General features: G+C 60.5%; 1 protein-coding gene across 8 annotated transcripts in view; it reads left to right on the top strand.

Moving 5' to 3' along the window:
• Positions 1–2006: 2006 nt before the first annotated feature.
• Positions 2007–17626, top strand: part of LTBP4 (latent transforming growth factor beta binding protein 4) — a 32247-nt gene continuing 16627 nt past the window's right edge. Inside the window, exons 1-18 of one of the 8 annotated variants that reach the window (XM_049900623.1) lie at positions 2007–2167; positions 3911–3969; positions 4134–4269; positions 4866–4978; positions 10210–10401; positions 10546–10793; positions 10870–10972; positions 11367–11441; positions 11536–11667; positions 12260–12424; positions 13038–13187; positions 13291–13590; positions 14154–14279; positions 14364–14489; positions 15183–15308; positions 15868–16110; positions 16571–16696; positions 16785–16904. In XM_049900623.1, the coding sequence (XP_049756580.1) occupies positions 2025–2167; positions 3911–3969; positions 4134–4269; positions 4866–4978; positions 10210–10401; positions 10546–10793; positions 10870–10972; positions 11367–11441; positions 11536–11667; positions 12260–12424; positions 13038–13187; positions 13291–13590; positions 14154–14279; positions 14364–14489; positions 15183–15308; positions 15868–16110; positions 16571–16696; positions 16785–16904 (2683 nt within the window). In that variant the 5' untranslated portion in view covers positions 2007–2024. Of the gene's footprint in view, positions 2168–3910; positions 3970–4133; positions 4270–4865; positions 4979–6158; positions 6451–10209; positions 10402–10545; positions 10794–10869; positions 10973–11366; positions 11442–11535; positions 11668–12259; positions 12425–13037; positions 13188–13290; positions 13591–14153; positions 14280–14363; positions 14490–15182; positions 15309–15867; positions 16111–16570; positions 16697–16784; positions 16905–17626 lie in introns of those variants that run through there. The other 7 variants (XM_049900620.1, XM_049900619.1, XM_049900626.1 and 4 more) reach the window with 7 other exon arrangements.

The raw sequence follows: 17626 nt of genomic DNA, 5'->3' as shown, positions 1-17626 counted from the left end.
TTCAGATTCTGGGAGGAGGGGAAGACAAAGCCATCCCCGGAAGCTGCAGTGGTGAGCCAGAGACTGTTGCCTAGCAACGAGCATTGAAGATGCCCTGGATCCCTGGCAGAAGAAAGAAATTCCTGCAGCCCCCCAGCAGATGCTCCCACCACAGAGTAGGAACGGGGGAAGGGGAAAGGAAGGCATGGACGCGCTGCTCCGAAGGGCCTCATTAGCAGGGACCTTGGCAGCCACACAAAGACAGGGACGTGGAGCACAATGAGTAGGCGAGCGGGCACACGGTGACTCGCTTCTCTCCATCATCGTGCTAGGATAGCCTACGAATGGCCGTGAATGGACGTGAGTGTGTGGACACTCCTCGGGGAGGGGGGGGCTGTAGGTCCCTGGATGGTGGATGGGCTCAGATTCCAGGGTGTCAGTGTGGGATGGAGGTGTGACTTATTGCAGGTGGCAGTAACGGTGTGTGACTGTGTGAGTCAGCCTGTGTGTCTCACTGCCTGGAGGATTGAAGGGGGTCCCCACTCCATCCCTGTCGTCCTGCACACCCTCCATGGGAAGAAGGAGTGGGGGAGGGTGGGGACGAAGCAGGGTCAGTTGTTCTTAACTGAGCTTCAGACGGGCTGGTCAGGGCGGTGGCCTAGTACCCTTTGTGGGCGGAGCCTGGTATCCACGGGAGGCGGGGCGAGGTCTGCTGTAGAAGGAAACTATAAAGATCCCACTGCTGTGGAGGTGGGGGGCCTGGAACCCTCAGAGGCGGGGCAAACATGAAAGGGGTGGTGTTTGGGATCCTCGGTTAGGGTCGAGCCCAGTTATCTGTAAGAACTGGGTGTAGCCTGAAACTCGGGAAAAACGGGCGATGGGGGCGGAGTCTCAAGCTCTGGGGGCGGTGCCTTTGGGAGAAGAAATGTAGGGTTGTAATTCTGAAGAGATACTGGTGGTGCCTTGAATTTATAACGAAGGGAAGGAGCTGAGCCCTTTGAGTTGGGAGGGTGTGAGCAGGGCTTGGAGCCTGGAACTCACTAAAGAGGGCACGGGCTGAGGCCTAAGATGCCCTGTGGCTGGGTGCTCCTGAGGGCTGAGGTCCTCAGGAAGAGAGGGGACTGAAACTCCCCAAAGCAGGGTCTGAAATTCTGGGGATGGGAGAGGTGCTCTTAGGAGATATGAGCAGGGAAAAGGGTCTGGTATGAGGTTGGAGGTTCGAGTCCATGCAGAGGCACCTCGGAAGAAATGCCTGGCAATCTATTTCCCAAAAAACACAGCCATTGAAACTCTATGGAGCATAGTTCTACAGTGACACACATGGGGTCACCATGAGCCTAAGGATTACCGGTGGAAGGGGAATTTCGGAGGAAGGGGGCGGAGCCAAGAGCCCCCTAGAACAGAATCTGTGCGTCAAGGGCAGGCCTGGGCCCTCTGAGGAGCGAGGGCTACAGCCTTCGGAGGAGCAAGCTTTGTGAATGTGGTGAGCCTGCAACCCCTGAGGCATAGGGCCTTGAGAATCACTGGGATCGACGCAGGGTTAGCGCCCCGTTCCCAGGATCCTGAGTCTCTCAGGGAGGTGGGCACCCGTGGGGGCTTCCAGCATCTACACCAGCCAGGAAGCAAATTCTGATCGAATTCTCTCGCAACTGTGAGGAGGGGTGAGAACTTCGCGGGGGATCCTTGTCTGGGGGACCCTGCGCACAGCCTCTGCATCCCTTCCAGCTGCCCCATTCGTGGGGCCTTTGCTTCACGAGAGGGCACTCGGTACCCCGACTCTTAATTTCTGCACGGAGTGGAGAACTCTACGCCAATGCCCCGCGGCCAGGCACCTGTCCCCCTAGCCCCGCCCCTGTTGCCTCCCTATTGGCCGCACGGAGAGCACCTCCCGGCGGCGCCGGGCTCTGATTGGTGGGAAGTTCTCAGCCCGCGGCTCGAGCCCTGGAGAAAGTGAGTCTGCCGCGAGCGGGGGCGGGGGCGGGGCGGCGCCGAGCTGGACCTGCTGGACAGACCGCGGGCCTGGAGGGGGACTAGCGCCGGACACCATGCGGCGGCCTGGCCCCAGCGGCCGCCGCCCCCTCCTGCTGGTGTTGCTGCCGCTGCTCCTCCAAGCCACCGCGACATCCCCCGCCAGCCCCAGCCCCAGCCAGGCCGTCGAGGTCGCGGTGATCGCTGGCCGCCCGGCCGGGTAAGCCCCGCCGAGGTCCCCTCTTCCTTGTGCTCCCCCCACCCCATAAGTCTGGTGGTCCCTGGAGGACCAGGACTTTCAGATTTAGGAGAGTCCGAACTCACTGCTTTGGTGTGGGGGTGAAACAGCCGGGGCCCCTGGATGTATTAATTAGGACCCCTGTCTGGTAGGTGTTAGAACTTCGGGGAGTACTAGGATTTTGCGAGGAGAATTTTCCCGAAGGGTCTCCCGTTTATGTGGGGGTGGGGCTTTGACTTCTCCTCGGATGACAGAGAGATGAGTGGGGCCCTCAAGTCGGGATGGGGTTCGCCAAGTTTCCTGGGTGCTTTAAAGCGGAAGGCTATGGAGAGGCTTATGGGGATTGAGATGTTCTGGTTTTTCTGGGGTTTGGCGACTCCTGGATAAATTAAAAGAGACCCTTGGGTTTTACTAATGGGTTAGGAAAACGTGTACTCCTGGGTTGATGGCAAAGGAATTTATGGGGAATTGGGGATCCTCAGGTTTCCTGACAGCTAAGTTTCTAGAATTAGGAGACTCCAGGATTGAATGAGGTGCCAGTCATTAAGCGGCGAGAGATTCCCGGATTTCCTATAGATCTGGGGGTTATAACCCCCCTCCTGCCTGCGGGTGACGAGATCGGAGGAAGCAGACTGCCCGGCACCCTCGTCCCCCGCCCCGCGGCCCCGCGCTCGGTTACAAAGGGCCCGGGCTCCGCTCCCGCCTCGGTCTCTGCGAATGCGTTTAGTAACCTGAGCTGCGCCGGGGGCGGGGCCGGGAAGGGGTTAAACCGGGGAGAATGGAGGGAAGGCGGCAGGTTCGGGGGTCCCGGAGGCTTCCACCGGGGCAGCCTCCTCCCCCACTAGGCCCCACCTGGCTGGAAGGGGTCCAAGCGCCTGACGTCCTCTTTGCGTTGCCCCCCCAATACTCTTCTCTCGGGGCCTATGCGCGCGGCTTCGTCCCTCTCCCTCCCCCCGTCTGGGGATAATGGACTTGTCTGGAGAGGGGGACCTTGGTTGCGACGCACTTGTGCCCGAGCTAGGGGCTCCACCACCCAGAATCTGAGACCCTCTGGGCGGATAGACTTCTCCAAGAACGGCCCCTCCTCCTCCCCGGGCGGGAAACTGAGGCCCAGACACCAGGAAACGCTGGCTCCAGAACACACAGCACAGAAGGGCAGGAAGCGCTAGAACTCAGGCCTCGGGATTTCCAGTCCCCAGCTGTGTCTTCTTCTGCACCCCCTCCACCTCGGCACCCTGCTGGACCCACAATGGTGGGGGAAGACCTCCCTTCCCTGCCGCTGAGGCCTGTGGAAGCGCCGCCACCTGCTGGCCATGTGAGAGATGGCAGCTGAGTTCAGGACTGGGAGGTGCGGGTGGGCGGGGTTCCAGATCCTCTGACAGCCCGGCTTAGAAATACGCTTAGAAATCCTCTTTAAGTTTTTCATTTTTAAAAACCATTTTAAAAAGGCTTTAAAATAAAAAGTTACCGTCTTATGGAATCCACTCCATAAGATAAATAAAAGTAGGCCTCCTGGTGACCTTTGGCCCTGGAGATCCTAAGCCAATTTGCCTCCCACTGTACGGATGGAGAAACTGACGCCTTGAGAGAAGCGTCTAAAGTTAGTTCTACAACTATTCCAGCTTCCTTTAGGCCTATTCTTGGGCTTTCCCTCCCCACAATGCTCCCCTTTGGGGAGTTCTGGGGTGCTAGAGGTCTGTGTGACCTCCACTTCTGTATTTATAGTATCGCCTCTTGTCGCTGCTGCCCAGGCTGGTCACCCGGGAGGAGACGTTACATCAGAGGTGGGTTCTTTCAGGCAGGACGTGGGGTAGGGAGCTAAAGAATAGAAGCAGAGGGGCTGGGGGGGCCCCTGCCCCCTCTTTCATCCTAGCTGGAGAGCTGAATGCATTAGGTGAAGACAGGGGCTTGGACCCCTCCCTTCCTTAGTCCCTGGCTGTCTCCGCAGCCTCCTGCAGGGTCCGGAGCTGCCCACCTGTAAAGGGCACAGACCCTCCGGGGTGCCTGACCCCCGTGCCCCCTGCACCCAGCCCCAGCCCCAGCGTGAGGAAGAGACAGGTGTCCCTTAACTGGCAGCCACTGACGTAAGTGTGCAACCCCTGCGCCGAGCTCCCAGCTGCACCACCATTTCCGGGCACTCCTCTTTCTCTGTCCCCTGGGTCTCCTCTCCCCGTTCTCTCTGTGTCAGCATCACTCAGTATCTGTTTCTATCTCTTCTGTTTTTGCCTGTCTCAGTCTCTGAGTCTCTTAGTCTTTATTGCTCTGTCTCCACGTCCCTCTCTCTTTTTCCCTCAAACACTATCTCCCTTTCTGTTTCTGTTCTTTCCATGTCTCTTTTTCTGTTTCTCTGTGCGTTACCTGTCTCACTGTGGGTCTCTCTGACTCTTTGTCACTGTCTCACCAGCTACTCTCTGTCTCAATGTCTCTCTCAGTCTCTGATTTTTCTCTCCTCTCTCTTTCTTCTCATCTCTGCTTTTCTCTGGGGTCTATGTTCCTGTTTCTCTCCAAGAGTCTGGAAGAACGCTCAGAGCCTGGTCTCCGTTTGGGGATTGGGGGCGGGGGCCAGGCCGCTACTCAGAGACCTTCTCCCGGCCTCAGAGGCCCTTTCCAGCAAGGGGGGCGGGAGGGGGGTGTCAACTTAACCGCCGTGACAGCTTCTTCTCCGCACCCTCCCACCCAGGCTGCAGGAGGCCCGAGCTCTGCTGAGGCGACGGCGGCCCGGTGGGCCAGGGGGCCTGGCACTGCTGAGAAGGAGGCCCCCACCACAGCGCGCTCCCGCCGGCCAGGCCCGCGGTAAGAACATCCGCCCTTCCTCCGCCGTGGCGCGGGGGGTTCCGGGCCAGATAAAGCCGTCTGGTTCCCACCGTCCAGCCGTCGCCTTCCCGCCTCCCCATCGTAGCTCAACCCCTCACCCTCCCGGGACGCGGCCCCCTCCAGGGACCCCGGCGTCCGGCCACGAGAGGTGAGCCCAGGACAGGGCCAGACGCTGGCCAGAGGATCTGACCCGCGGGGGTGGGGCCGGGAAGCCAGGCGTCCGGGCCCCCAGCGGCTGAAGAGGGGGGCGCTGGCCGGGCAGAGAGCGAGGCCGAACCAGCCCAGACAACAAAAGCGATTGTGCGGGTTGGCGCCTGCCCGGGCACCGAATGCCCAGGATTTCGGGCATTTCGGGCGTCTAGGGACCGAAGGCCTCCTCCTGCTTCCCAGGACCCTCCTCCCGCTCCTGCTCTGGCCCTGGGCAAGTACACCCCCTAGTCTCAACCACCCTCAAAAGTCCCCCTCCTGCTGTAGCCTTCAGGCCAGATGTGTCCCCTCCTCCCTAAAGTTTTCCAGATGTGGGCTTAGGGCCAGATGTGAAGACCCCGGCTCAGCCTGAATCTACTGCTTCCCCTTTTCCATTCTGATTTCTCTCATCAGGTGCGGGCGGGGGGAGGGGGTCCTGACCAGATGTGACTGCCACCTCAGATGCGTCCCCTCACCCCAGCCTCCTACTCAGAATCCTGAGCCCCAATTCTTTCATGCGCCCAGGTCCACCAAGCCTTTTGCCCCAACCCTCCTTGCCACCTGGCTGCCCAAATGCGCCATCCCAGCCCCCTATCCAGATTAAGCCCCCTTTCTCTGTGCCTAGAGCAGAGGGTCAGCCTTTAGCTGTCTCCCCAAACGCCCCCTTCCCTACTCTTTCTTCTTTATGGATTTAGCTCTGTCTGGGAAGAAACACGCCTGCCCCCACCTGTTCCTTTCCCCGCTGCTCCCCTGAGGGCTCCGTTCACTTGTTGATGCGAGCAGGAGGGGGCAGAGGGGCGTCCCCTTCCCCCCGGCGAGACTAGCGCCCAGCCTGCGCGCCTCTGGCTGCGCGCCCAGCCCCACGCGCCCCCGCGCGGCCGCCCGGGAGGGAGTGGTGGGGAGGGGGGGCCCTAGCGGGGGCGCGGCCGCCCTCCCCCGCGGGCGGGCGGGCGGGCGCGGCCGGGCCCCTCGGGCGGGCTGGGGCGGCGGCGCGGCGGAGCGCGGCGCTGCAGCCATGGCGGGAGGCGCGCGGCTGCTCTGGGTGTCGCTATTGGCGCTGCTGGCGCTGCTCTGGCCCAAGCCCGGGCTGGGCAGGCAGCGAGAGCGCCTCCGCGTGCGCTTCACCCCGGTCGTTTGCGGCCTCCGCTGCGTCCATGGCCCCACCGGCCCCCGCTGTACCCCGACCTGCGCGCCCCGCAACGCCACCAGCGTGGACAGCGGCGCACCCGGCGGGGCGGCCCCGGGGGGAACCGGCTTCCGCGCCTGTGAGTGCGGGGAGGTGGTCCCGAGGGAGGGAGTTCCGAGGGAGGAGGATTTCTGGGGATGGGCAGACAGTTCCCCCGGAGAGGGAGCCCAGGTTCCATGTCCAGGAGTGATGGCGAATCCCTGGGTGCTTGGAGAACGGGGCCCCAAATTCCTGGCTTGTGGGGGCTGGTCCTGATGGTCCCAACTTTTGCAAGCAATGAGGGCTCTCAGGGACCTGCGGCGTCCCACGTGAGGGGAATGGGGCCGGCTTTCATGCCTCTGAGTCAAGGTGGGGATATGAGGACTGAGGGGCTTGGGACCATTTGGGGAGGGGCCCTGAATTCTGACACTGTAAGTAAGAGGTCCCCGGGGGACCAAGGGAGAGTTTAGGACCGCGTGGGAAAGGCGTCTCAGTTTCTGTATCTTTGAGTGGCAGGAATTAGGGGAGTCGAGTTTGGAGTGCCTGCGAGGAGGGGGACTGGAATGAGGAAAGTTGATCCCCAGAGCCGAGAGGAAAAGGGCCCAGAAAAGGGGGTCTCTGCAGGACCTTGAATTGAAAGGGGTTCTACATACCAGAGAAATCCAGATAGGAGGCCTAGGGGAAGGGATGCCCCCTGGGGACAGAGGGGATGGGAGAAGGGCAAGCACCAGACACCCCTGGAGGTGAGAAGCCTCTGGGGTTCAGATAAGGTGGGCAGGACCAATCACCTGTTGACCCCAGGGGTGGGCGGGCTCTCCAGGGTTGGGGCCTCCCTGCCCCCACCCTCAGGCCCTTTGGAGTGGGGAGTGTGGGCCCCTGGCGCCGAAAACTCGCCCAGCCTGGCCCCCAGCCAGCCCAGCCCGGCCAGCGTGAGCTCATCTCCCGCCTGAGCCCCCGCCCGCTGCCACTCCCTCTCTCCTCCCCTTCCTCCCTCCTTCCTTTACTCCCTCCCGCCCAGCCCCAACTCGCCCGGGCCCTTGCCAGACGCCGTGCCCAGGCGGGTGCCAGGCCTCTGGAGGTGCAAGGAGGGACATGTGAAGGGGGACTGACCTTGGCAGGGCCCCAGTGTCCTCAGCTCCCCACTCCTCTAGAGGCTTGGGGACTGGAGTTGGCCATGCCAGTCTAGTGGCCCGCCCAGGGTATAGGCATCCCCAGGGAGCTGGGCTGGGGACCTGCATTCGGGCCAAGAGTAGGTGGAGAAATGCCTTGGAGGCTGGGAAGTGCCCCCCAAGCCTGGCTTGGTTCCCAGGACTCCCAGCAGAAACCCATTCCTATTTTGAAATCTTGATTGTGGTTCAGCCTCTCCTAGGTCCTACCACTTAACTACGGACCCTGGAGTCCTGGCCTGACTCCCTTACCTGGGGGACCCCAGAGTCCCTGCCTCCAGATTCCTAAGTTTTCTGCCCACCCCTGTCAACAGACTCCAGAGACCAGCTCCTCCAGGGAAGTTCCCTCCCATTCTTCTTAGGTAACTGCCCCTCCCAAGTGTGCCCTTCACTACAGAACTCTGTAATCCTGTCCAGTTTCCAGAAGAAATCCCAGATTACAATTACCAGCCCTATACAGTGGTAACTCCCCTCTGCACTGATTCTCTTTCCACTAAGGCTCTCATTTTCTTATATTTCCAACTGAGCCTACAAGTTTCATTAAAAAAAAAAAAAGTTGCCATCAAGCAGATTCCAACTCATAGCAACCCTACAGGGCAGAGTAGAACTGCCCCATAGGGTTTCCAAGGAGCAGCTGGTGGATTCAAACTGCCAACGTTAGCAGCCAAGCTCTTAACCACTGTGCCACCAGGGCTCCAGAGTCTCATTGGAGATTCTGGATTTCCTGTGTCTTCAAGTCTTGCTCTTGCAGCTAATGGCCTTCCCAAGGAACCTCTGACACCGTCTCTCTTCAGAGGACCCCAGAGTTGGACCCTATAGTTGATTCTTCCTAGAGGACTCCAGATACAGTGCTCCCCACAAGCAGTCATTAATCAAATGACTTGGGTCCCTAATTCCTTAGCTGAGGAAGGTGGGCTTCTCAATATCCTTGCATCTTCCCAGCCAACTGAGTTACCCATATGCTGGGAACCCCCAGGAGTCCCACTTATTCATCTAAGCCCGGTTCTCAGCACCCTTAAACTTGTCACTTCCTAAAAGGCACCAGAGTTCTGTTTTCTAGGTAAAAAAAGGAAAAATCTTTTCTAGGTAACTTGCCTCAGAAAGATTAGGAGGACCCTTTCTCTTGTAAGGTTACCACAGTTTCCTCCAGGCTAGGGTCCCTCTCCATTCCAGAAACCTTGAGCCATCTTCGAACCCCAGACTGCTGCCCTCTAGCTGATCTCCTCTCAGGACTCCAGCCCCCTTCCCCTTCTAAACTGAGGGGACTCTCCCCATGCTTTCCTCTCTCCTCCACTTGTGGCTCACAGTCTCTCACACACGCCTCCCTAGACAGCCCTGGCCGTCTGTCCCCTCCCTCCCCTCGTACAGCTGTCTCCAGCTGTTCTCCAGTGGCCCCAGGGGAGAGAGGGAGGGGGTGCTCTCGCCGGACACGTACGGCCTCTTTGGCTCAGTGGACCCGGGACTCCCCAAGGGTCCGGAATGCGGAGCCGCCGCCCTGCCCCCGCCGCACCCCTCTCTTTGTTTACCCCGCCGGACAGCTGGCAGGGCCGGGTCCGGAGGTGGCCTGGGGCCCACCGAGGGCGCGCAGAGGAGAGAGGAGGCGCGTTCCCGCTCGGGGCCCCGCCCTGGGGCTACCGGAGGCGAGAAGGCGGTGCTAGAACTCCGAAGTCCGGGCCGAAGGGAAGGTGGGCGGGGACAAAGCGCGGTGGGCAGGCCGAAGACGCCTAGAGAGCCGGGAGGCGGTGTCAATGAGTGAGCCAGGGCAAATCAGAGTGAGAGGTGGGCGGGACTAAAGTCTATCCGGTTAGACGCCCTGACGGGCGGTGTTTAGGATCACGCGGGTAGTAGAAGGTAAAGTGGGAGGGGCTAGAAGGGCGCTCATGGCCAGTGGGCGGAGCTGGGACACTGTGGACCCGGCCACAAGGGGTGTGGGCGGGCCTAGAATGCTCAGGGACAGAGTTGGGAAGGGGGAGTCTTGCCAGGGAGTGGCTAAAACGTGGTTTGAGTCAATGGAAGGGGCCCTCGCTGGGTGGGCGCGGCTGGAACAGCACAGGACTCCGCCAAAGTATGGAGCGGGCGGGGCTAAAATGCTAAAGGCACAGAGTGGGCGGGACTGAACTATTGGGCAGGGCACCGCAGTCTGGGGGGGTTGGAACGCCTTGCACTCTGAAAGTGGGATCTGCAGCACTAGAGCGAGGGGGCGTAAAGACATGAGAGAATGAACCTTAGGGCGTGGCAAGCCCACCCAACGGGCGGGGCTATACCCCAGAACAGGACTGGGCGGGGCCAGTACAGGTGGGCACCGCAGAGAGCTAGGGCACAGCCTTTTACCAAAACCAAACCCAGTGTCGTCGAGTCCATTCCGACTCATAGATAGCCTTTTAGAACCCAGTAAAAAGCCCTGGCGGCGCAGCTCCGCTGCACACCGAGAGGCTGGCGGTTGGAACCCACCGGGCGCGCTGCAGGATAAGAAGTGGCAGTCTGCTTCCGTAAAAGATTACAGCCTTGGAAACCCTACGAACAGTTCTACTCTGTCCTAAGGTCGCTACCTCGAAATGGACACTGCTGCTGCAGTGGGTTAATAAGCCGGAAGGCGTCGTTGTAACACAGACGACTGAGCTGGCTTGAGTGCCCTGGTTCCAGGGGTGCTTAGGGAGGCGTCCCGAGCCTGAGTGTTCCCGCTTTCCCCCCAGTCCTGTGTCCCTTGATGTGTCACAACGGCGGTGTATGCGTGAAGCCAGATCGCTGCCTCTGTCCCCCGGACTTCGCGGGCAAGTTCTGCCAGCTGCACTCCTCGGGCGCCCGACCCCCGGCCCCGGCCATGCCAGGCCTCACGCGCTCCGTGTACACGATGCCACTGGTCAACCATCGTGATGAGGAACACGGTGAGGAAGAGTGCGGCCCGAGTCCCCTCCGACTGTCCACCACCTCACCGTTCCTCTGACCCCCACTTTTCCCGCTCTAGCACTTTTCCCCCTAGCTCGCCCCTGCCCCTATTCCTAGTCTTGCCCGGCCCTGCCTCCCGCCAGGCGTGGCATCTATGGTGAGCGTCCACGTGGAGCATCCGCAGGAGGCGTCGGTGGTGGTGCACCAGGTGGAGCGTGTGTCCGGGCCTTGGGCTGAGACAGACGCCGAGGCCGTGGCGCGGGCGGAGGCGGCGGCGCGGGCGGAGGCGGCGGCTCCTTACACCGTGCTGGGACAGAGCGCGCCCCGCGAGGACAGCTACTCGGATGCCTCGGGCTACGGTTACTGTTTTCGGGAGTTGCGAGGAAGCGATGTGAGAAGAGGCCGGTGGGGAGGGGCCTGGAGTGTGCCAACGCGCGGGGGCGCGCTCACCCAACACTTCCCCACAGTGTGCGTCCCCACTGCCCGGGCTTCGGACGCAAGAAGTTTGCTGCCGAGGGGCCGGCTTGGCCTGGGGCGTTCACGACTGTCTGCTGTGCTCGGAGCACCTGGGTAAGCCCCAGGACATTCCCAAGGATCTCAGAGCTGGGGAGGGGCCAGAGCCCCGCTGCTCCCCTCACCCTGTTTATATATAAACCACGTGCACAAGTTCTAGGCACGCCCACTCCGCTGTGGTAAGGATTTCCAGTCTAGACGAGTCCAGAACGCTCTGGGACGACCTACCCCCGCCTTCTGACTTTGGCCACTCTGTTCTCACCCCATCTTTGTGCTTTGGCTCCACTCATGCATTTCTAGAACCTCCCTGGTTACCCTCTCAGACCTCCAGCCTAGGGCTGACCCTGCATTCAAGCCACATCCAGCACCTTTTCAGGCGCTCCTTCCGCACCTTCATCTGGTCCATCTCGGTCCTTCCACCCGTCCCAGACCCATCCTTGTCTCTCCACAGGGCACTCCAACCAAGTGGGCGCCCCAGATATACCGTGTCCAGCAGGCTTTGAGAGGGTTAATGGGTCCTGTGAAGGTGAGATGGGGGTAGGAGTGAGGCGGGGGGCAGGGCTTTGCTGGGGGGTGGGCTGTGGTCCCTGACCGCACTGTAACCTCCCCATTCCTCTCAGATGTGGATGAGTGCGCGACAGGGGCGACAGCGGGGCGCTGTCAGCATGGGGAGTGCGCCAACACTCATGGCGGGTACACATGCGTGTGCCCTGACGGCTTCCTGCTCGACTCATCCCGCAGCAGCTGCATCTGTGAGCTTCCAGGAGGGGGCCGAGGCTGCATCACATGCCCCCAGACCACATCCAGGGACTTTATCCCACTCAGAGCCCCTAAAAAACCTGGACCCTCTCAAACCCTAGCTCCCCTCCCCCCCCTCTTAGATCCCCTTCAGAACTTCTCAGAACCTCAGATACCCTCAGATTCCCTGGACCTTCTTCACACTTGGGTCAGAACACCCTTTAATACTGTCAAGAGCCCCTCAAAACCTTTTGGATCCACAGACCCCTTCAGATCCACAGACTTTCTTCAGCTCCTCTCAGGCTCCCAAGTCCCCCCACCTCCCTCGGACCACAAAACTATCTTCAGACCCTTATATCCTTCTAAGACCCCCTTAGGTCCTCAGATTCCCTCAGGTCTTCTTCAGCCCCCCTCAGACCCTCCTCAGGCCCCCAAACACTTCTCAGACCTCCAGACCCCTCTCAGCTCCCCCTCAGACTGCCTCAGGCCCTCCCCAAATGTCCTTCACGGCCACCAAACCCTCCCTGGGATCTCTCCTCTGTAAGATCGCTCTGCTCCCCTAACCCCTGCCCCGCCTTAACCAGTTTCCTTCCTCCTATTCCCCAGCCCAACACGTCATCTCGGAAGCAAAGGGGCCCTGCTTCCGCGTGCTTCGCGACGGCGGCTGCTCGCTGCCCATCCTGCGCAACATCACCAAACAGATCTGCTGCTGTAGCCGCGTCGGCAAGGCCTGGGGCCGGGGCTGCCAGCTCTGCCCACCCTTTGGCTCAGGTGATCGCCTCCTGCCCCGCCCGCCCCAGAGGTGACACACACAGCGCTCAGTCTAGGCTCGCCCCTAGATCCCGAGGCAGGCTGCCCCGCAGTCCGGGGTCATACCCCCAGACTCCGAGGCGAACTATCTTCAGATTGGATTCCGCCCCGACCCCTCCCCCGCCCTTGGCCACACCCACCCCTGAGACAAACCACCCTGAAGCTAAGCTGTGCCCTAGGAGCGCCAAAGCCAGCCTAGACTCGTCCCAGGCCCCACCCAGATGCAGCCCCTCTCTGAGACACCTCTCTGGCAATCTAGCTTCTGCCTAAAAGCAAACCCCATAACAGAGCTATTTCCTGAGGTCCAATCCAGTCCCTGATAGACCGCAAACCAGACCTCACCCTCAACTCCTGTCCCTGCTGCCAAGGAGAGAAATGTCCTGAGACAGCCTGTGGGACTTGCGTTTCTTTGACCAGGGGCCCACGCCATCCCAGCATCCAGCCCAAACCCCTGACCACTCCCAGGCCAAGCCCTGCCCCCAGCCGAGGGCCGGCCCCCAGGTTCCCCTCCCCCTCTCATTCCCTCCTGCTCTCTCCGCCTCTCTCTGTCCCTCTCCTTCCTTCTTGTTCCCAGAGGGGTTTCGGGAGATCTGTCCAGCTGGCCCTGGTTACCACTACTCGGCCTCTGACCTCCGGTACAACACCAGACCCCTGGGCCAGGAGCCACCCCGAGTATCTATCAGCCAGCCTCGTCCCCCGCCTGTTACCTCTCGCTCACCTGCAGGTGAGCTGACTTATCCTGGATGGGTGTTGTTTCCTCGTAAAAAAAGGAGGAGTGGGCATACTTGAATCCAAGTCCTCACTTGCTGATACCCCTCCCTTACCAGGCTTTCTGCCCACCCATCGCCCAGAGACACGACCTGAGCACAGACCTGAACACAGACCAGAGCACAGACCGGAGCACAGACCGGAGCTCAGACCGGAGCACAGACCGGAGCTCAGACCGGAGCACAGACCGGAGCACAGACCGGAGCACAGACCCGAGCTCAGACCGGAGCTCAGACCGGAGCACAGACCGGAGCTCAGACCGGAGCACAGACCTGAGCACAGACCTGAGCCCCGGCCTGGCCCTGAGCTTCCCCTGCCCAGCATCCCTGCCTGGCCTGGTCCCGAGATCTCTGAATCAGGTACAGTGGAGGGACAAGGGTGTTGATGGGGGTATTACAGGCAGGGGGTGCCAGGGAAAAGGGACAAAACAAATAGGGATGCCACAGGTGGAGAGGAGTTAAGGAACAGGTGGGAAGAGATAAGGGTTTGAAGGTTTGGGTGGTGGTTAGATCAGACACTGAGGTCAGATATGCCTGGGTTCAAGTCCTGTGTCTGTTGGGCAAGCCATTTAACCTGAGTCTCAGTTTTCTCATCTGTAAAATGGAGTTCATTGTAAAGAGTCAATGAGATGTCTCTGAAGTGTCTGGCACATAGTAACTGCTCAGTTAATGTTATACATGGAAAACACAAAGAAGGCATGTCAGCCAGAAGGTTGGAAAGCAAAATATTCAAAGATGGAGACACCTTAGAGTGGCATTCCGATGAGAACGCTCCATGACAAAGGAGAGGGGAATCAGAGGTGCAACACTGGACTTGTGGAGGGGCACTGATGACGGTGTTTAGGGATCTGAGGGGATTGTACTGGGATGAAAGGGACAGAGGATTCAGACAAGGGGGAACCCTGGATGACTGGACCCCGTAGGTCCCTCCGTGTGTCAGCGCAACCCCCAAGTCTGCGGCCCCGGACGCTGCATCCCTCGCCGCAGTGGCTACACTTGCGTGTGCGACTCCGGTTTCCGGCTCAACCCCCAGGGCACCCACTGCATAGGTGAGCCGGACGGAGCGGGTGGATGGAGGCAGGGCAGGGGCTCTGCCCGGTCACCCCTTGACCAGCCCCCCTCTGTGCCCTCAGACGTGGACGAATGTCGCCGCATACCCACGCCCTGTGCTCCCGGGCGCTGCGAGAACGCTCCGGGCAGCTTCCGCTGTGTGTGCGGCCCGGGTTTCCGAGCAGGCCCGCGGGCGGCGGAGTGCCTGGGTGAGAAGTCCGCCCCACCGGGCTTTAGGCTCCACCCCTACCCGGGTCCCGCTCAGGTTTCCGTCCAGACTAGCTTCCCCCCTCTCACGCATCCCCCAAGCCCTTCCAGCCCTACCACAGCCCTGCCCCTCTCAGACCAGCTCCGGCCCTCCCTAGGGCCCCACCACTGCGCCACGCCGAAACAGGCCTTTCAACTGGGGCCGGGTCCCAGCCCTACTACTGACACGCCTCCGAAGGAGATCACGTCCCGGCCCCGCTCCTCTCGGCCCCGCCCCTACCCCGTTCCGGACTAGATCCACGGCTTCCCCTACGCCGCGCCCCCACCCTACAACTGCTGCAACCCATCTCCCAACCACGGCCCCTGATTCCACCTTTGCCACACCACTGCCCCGTCCCGAGACCGCCTCTTGGTTAGCCAGGCTGCTGCCTTCCCTTTGTCCAGTCCCCAAACCTGCCCTTCCCGCCCTTGCCCTGCCAGGATCTTCCCCTCTCCTATCTGCCCCTTCTCCGCCCCTGACCTGGCCAGGTCCGCCCTCGTTCTGCCCTCCCGGTTCAAGCCCCGCCTTCTCCCTAAACCTCCCCATCTGAGCCTCCCCTACCGCCTCTGGCTGGGGCCCAAGCTTGGCGCCACCCCTGGCCTCCCCATCGTCTCTCTGGGGAGTGTCTGCCCAGCCTCCTGGTTTGTGCCCGCAGACGTGGACGAGTGCCGCCGCGTGCCGCCGCCGTGTGACCTCGGGCGCTGTGAGAACACACCAGGCAGCTTCCTGTGCGTGTGCCCCGCTGGGTACCAGGCTGCACCACATGGAGCCAGCTGCCAGGGTGAGGGACTCCAGGGACAGAGAGGAAGGGAGTGTGGGAAGGATAGAGGGGCAGCGGTGGGGGATGGAGAGACTGAGCAATGGAGCACAGGGAGGCTGACTGATGGGAGACTGAGGCCAAGTTCTGAGATCCAGACAAGTACCTTATGGGGGCTGTAGAGACGGTGCCATGCGGGTGGAGGGGCCCAAGCAGTGGAAAACAGAAAGGGTGAGTCACAGGGATGGAGCAGCAGAGGGGTGGGGGGTGGAGATGCTGAGTAACAGACAGGCAAGGGGAGGCCAAGTTACCGAGGACCTAGGAGAATGAGGCCCACTGGTGGGGACCGGACCGGAGAGGAGGAGTCCTAAGAATGGAACAGGTAGCTTAATGAGGATTCAAAAGGTAGAGGGGTGCAAGATGGAGAGTCAGAGTGCTGGATGACGGACAGGGCAGCGAAATGATGGAGATGAGGAGGCAGGGGGACAGAATGATGGACAGTCGGAGTGATGGAGGTCAGAGAGGCAGGATGGGGCATGGGGGGCTTAAAGGAGGTATGACCCCAGGCCCTTGCCCTGAGCAGATGTGGACGAGTGCACCCAGAACCCAGGCCTATGTGGTCGAGGTCTCTGTGAGAACCTGCCCGGCTCTTTCCGCTGCGTTTGCCCGGCTGGCTTCCGGGGCTCAGCGTGTGAGGAGGATGTGGATGAGTGTGCTCAAGAGCCACCACCCTGTGGGCCAGGCCGCTGCGACAACACGGCTGGCTCCTTTCACTGTGCCTGCCCTGCTGGCTTCCGCTCCCGAGGGCCAGGGGCCCCCTGCCAAGGTGAGGGTGCTGAGTCCAACAGGGCTCCATCACCGTTCGCTATGGGGACTAGAGAGGGACATTGTTGGGGGGCAGGGAGGCAGAATGAGGGGATTAATGATGGGGGACAGAGGCAGAGTGATGGGATACTGAGAAGGGTGGGGAAGGTCTGACTCGAGTTTTCCCCTTTCTCCAAAATGTGAGAGTGCTCCCCATTCCTCCTCCCTTTTTGGATGATACTCTTGTGCTTGTGGAAACCCTAAGGAGGGGACAACTCTGAGGCAGGGAAGGCGGCATGGAAGAGGTGGTACCTTAGCCTCACGCTGGCATTGGAGAAGCCATTAACTAGGAAGATGAGGGAAGGAGTTATCCTCCCAGGAGGAGGGAGCAGCTTGGGCAAACTCCAGGAGGCTCGTTCAAGACTAGAATGCTGGAGTGGGTGGAGATGGTAACGGGGAGCCCGTCGCCCCCTCTGCCCCAGATGTGGATGAGTGTGCCCAGAGTCCCCTGCCCTGCGCCTACGGCCGGTGTGAGAACACAGAAGGCAGCTTCCAATGCGTCTGTCCCACGGGCTTCCAACCCAACGCAGCTGGCTCCGAGTGCGAGGGTGAGGCCAGGGAGGGAGGGAGGAGTGGGGATGGGTGAGGGGGGTGCTGGGCCGCTCCTTCACGGCCACCGTCTCCCCTGCCCCCCAGATGTGGACGAGTGTGAAAACCACCTGGCTTGCCCTGGACAGGAGTGTGTCAACTCACCTGGCTCCTTCCAGTGCAGGGCCTGTCCTGTTGGCCACCACCTGCACCGTGGCCGCTGCATTGGTGAGACCAGGCCCCAGGCTGTGGCCATGCCCTTGGGCCTGCATCATGACCCCTGACCGTGAAAGCACCCCTGACCTGGACCACAATCCCGACGTGGCTCATAACCTCCTGACCTCAACCTCGATCCCCTGACCCTGAATGTGGCTCCCAACTCTGTGGTCCATGAACCCTGAAATCAACTGTGATGTTTGATCCTAACCACGATTCCTGCTCGCAACTCTTGACCACAACCCTGACAGCAGTTATAATCCTCCTGACCCTGACTGTCCCCTGGCTCTGAATGTGACCTGTCACCCCCAAACTGTGAGATTTGACCCTAACATGACCCTCGACCATAACTCTGACCAGGATCACAACCCCTGACTTTCTAATCCCTAATCCTGTCTCTTTCACTGCCTCTTATCAGAGTCCCTTCCCTGGTTCCTGACTGAGTTCATGATCTCTGACCTCTGACCCCTAACTTGAAGCAGAATTCTGGATCCTGACTAACTACTGACTCTAACTGGTCTGAGATTCCAGTCACTATGACCCTGACCCTGATTCCTGGATGGGTCCAATGACCCTGGCCTATAATACCTGACCCCTTAACCTAAGTAATTTCTGACCCCTGTCCCCATCCACGAAGCCCCGGCGGTGCAGTGGTTAAAAACTCAGCTGCTAACCAAAAGATCGGCAGTTCAAGCCCATCAGCCATTTCCTTGGAAACCCTATAGGGCATTTCT

The sequence above is a fragment of the Elephas maximus genome, chromosome 11 (assembly GCF_024166365.1).
Source record: "Elephas maximus indicus isolate mEleMax1 chromosome 11, mEleMax1 primary haplotype, whole genome shotgun sequence".
Taxonomy (NCBI): domain Eukaryota; kingdom Metazoa; phylum Chordata; class Mammalia; order Proboscidea; family Elephantidae; genus Elephas; species Elephas maximus.
The sequence above is the reverse complement of the archived record's forward strand: the minus strand, read 5'-3'. Positions and strand labels throughout refer to the sequence as shown.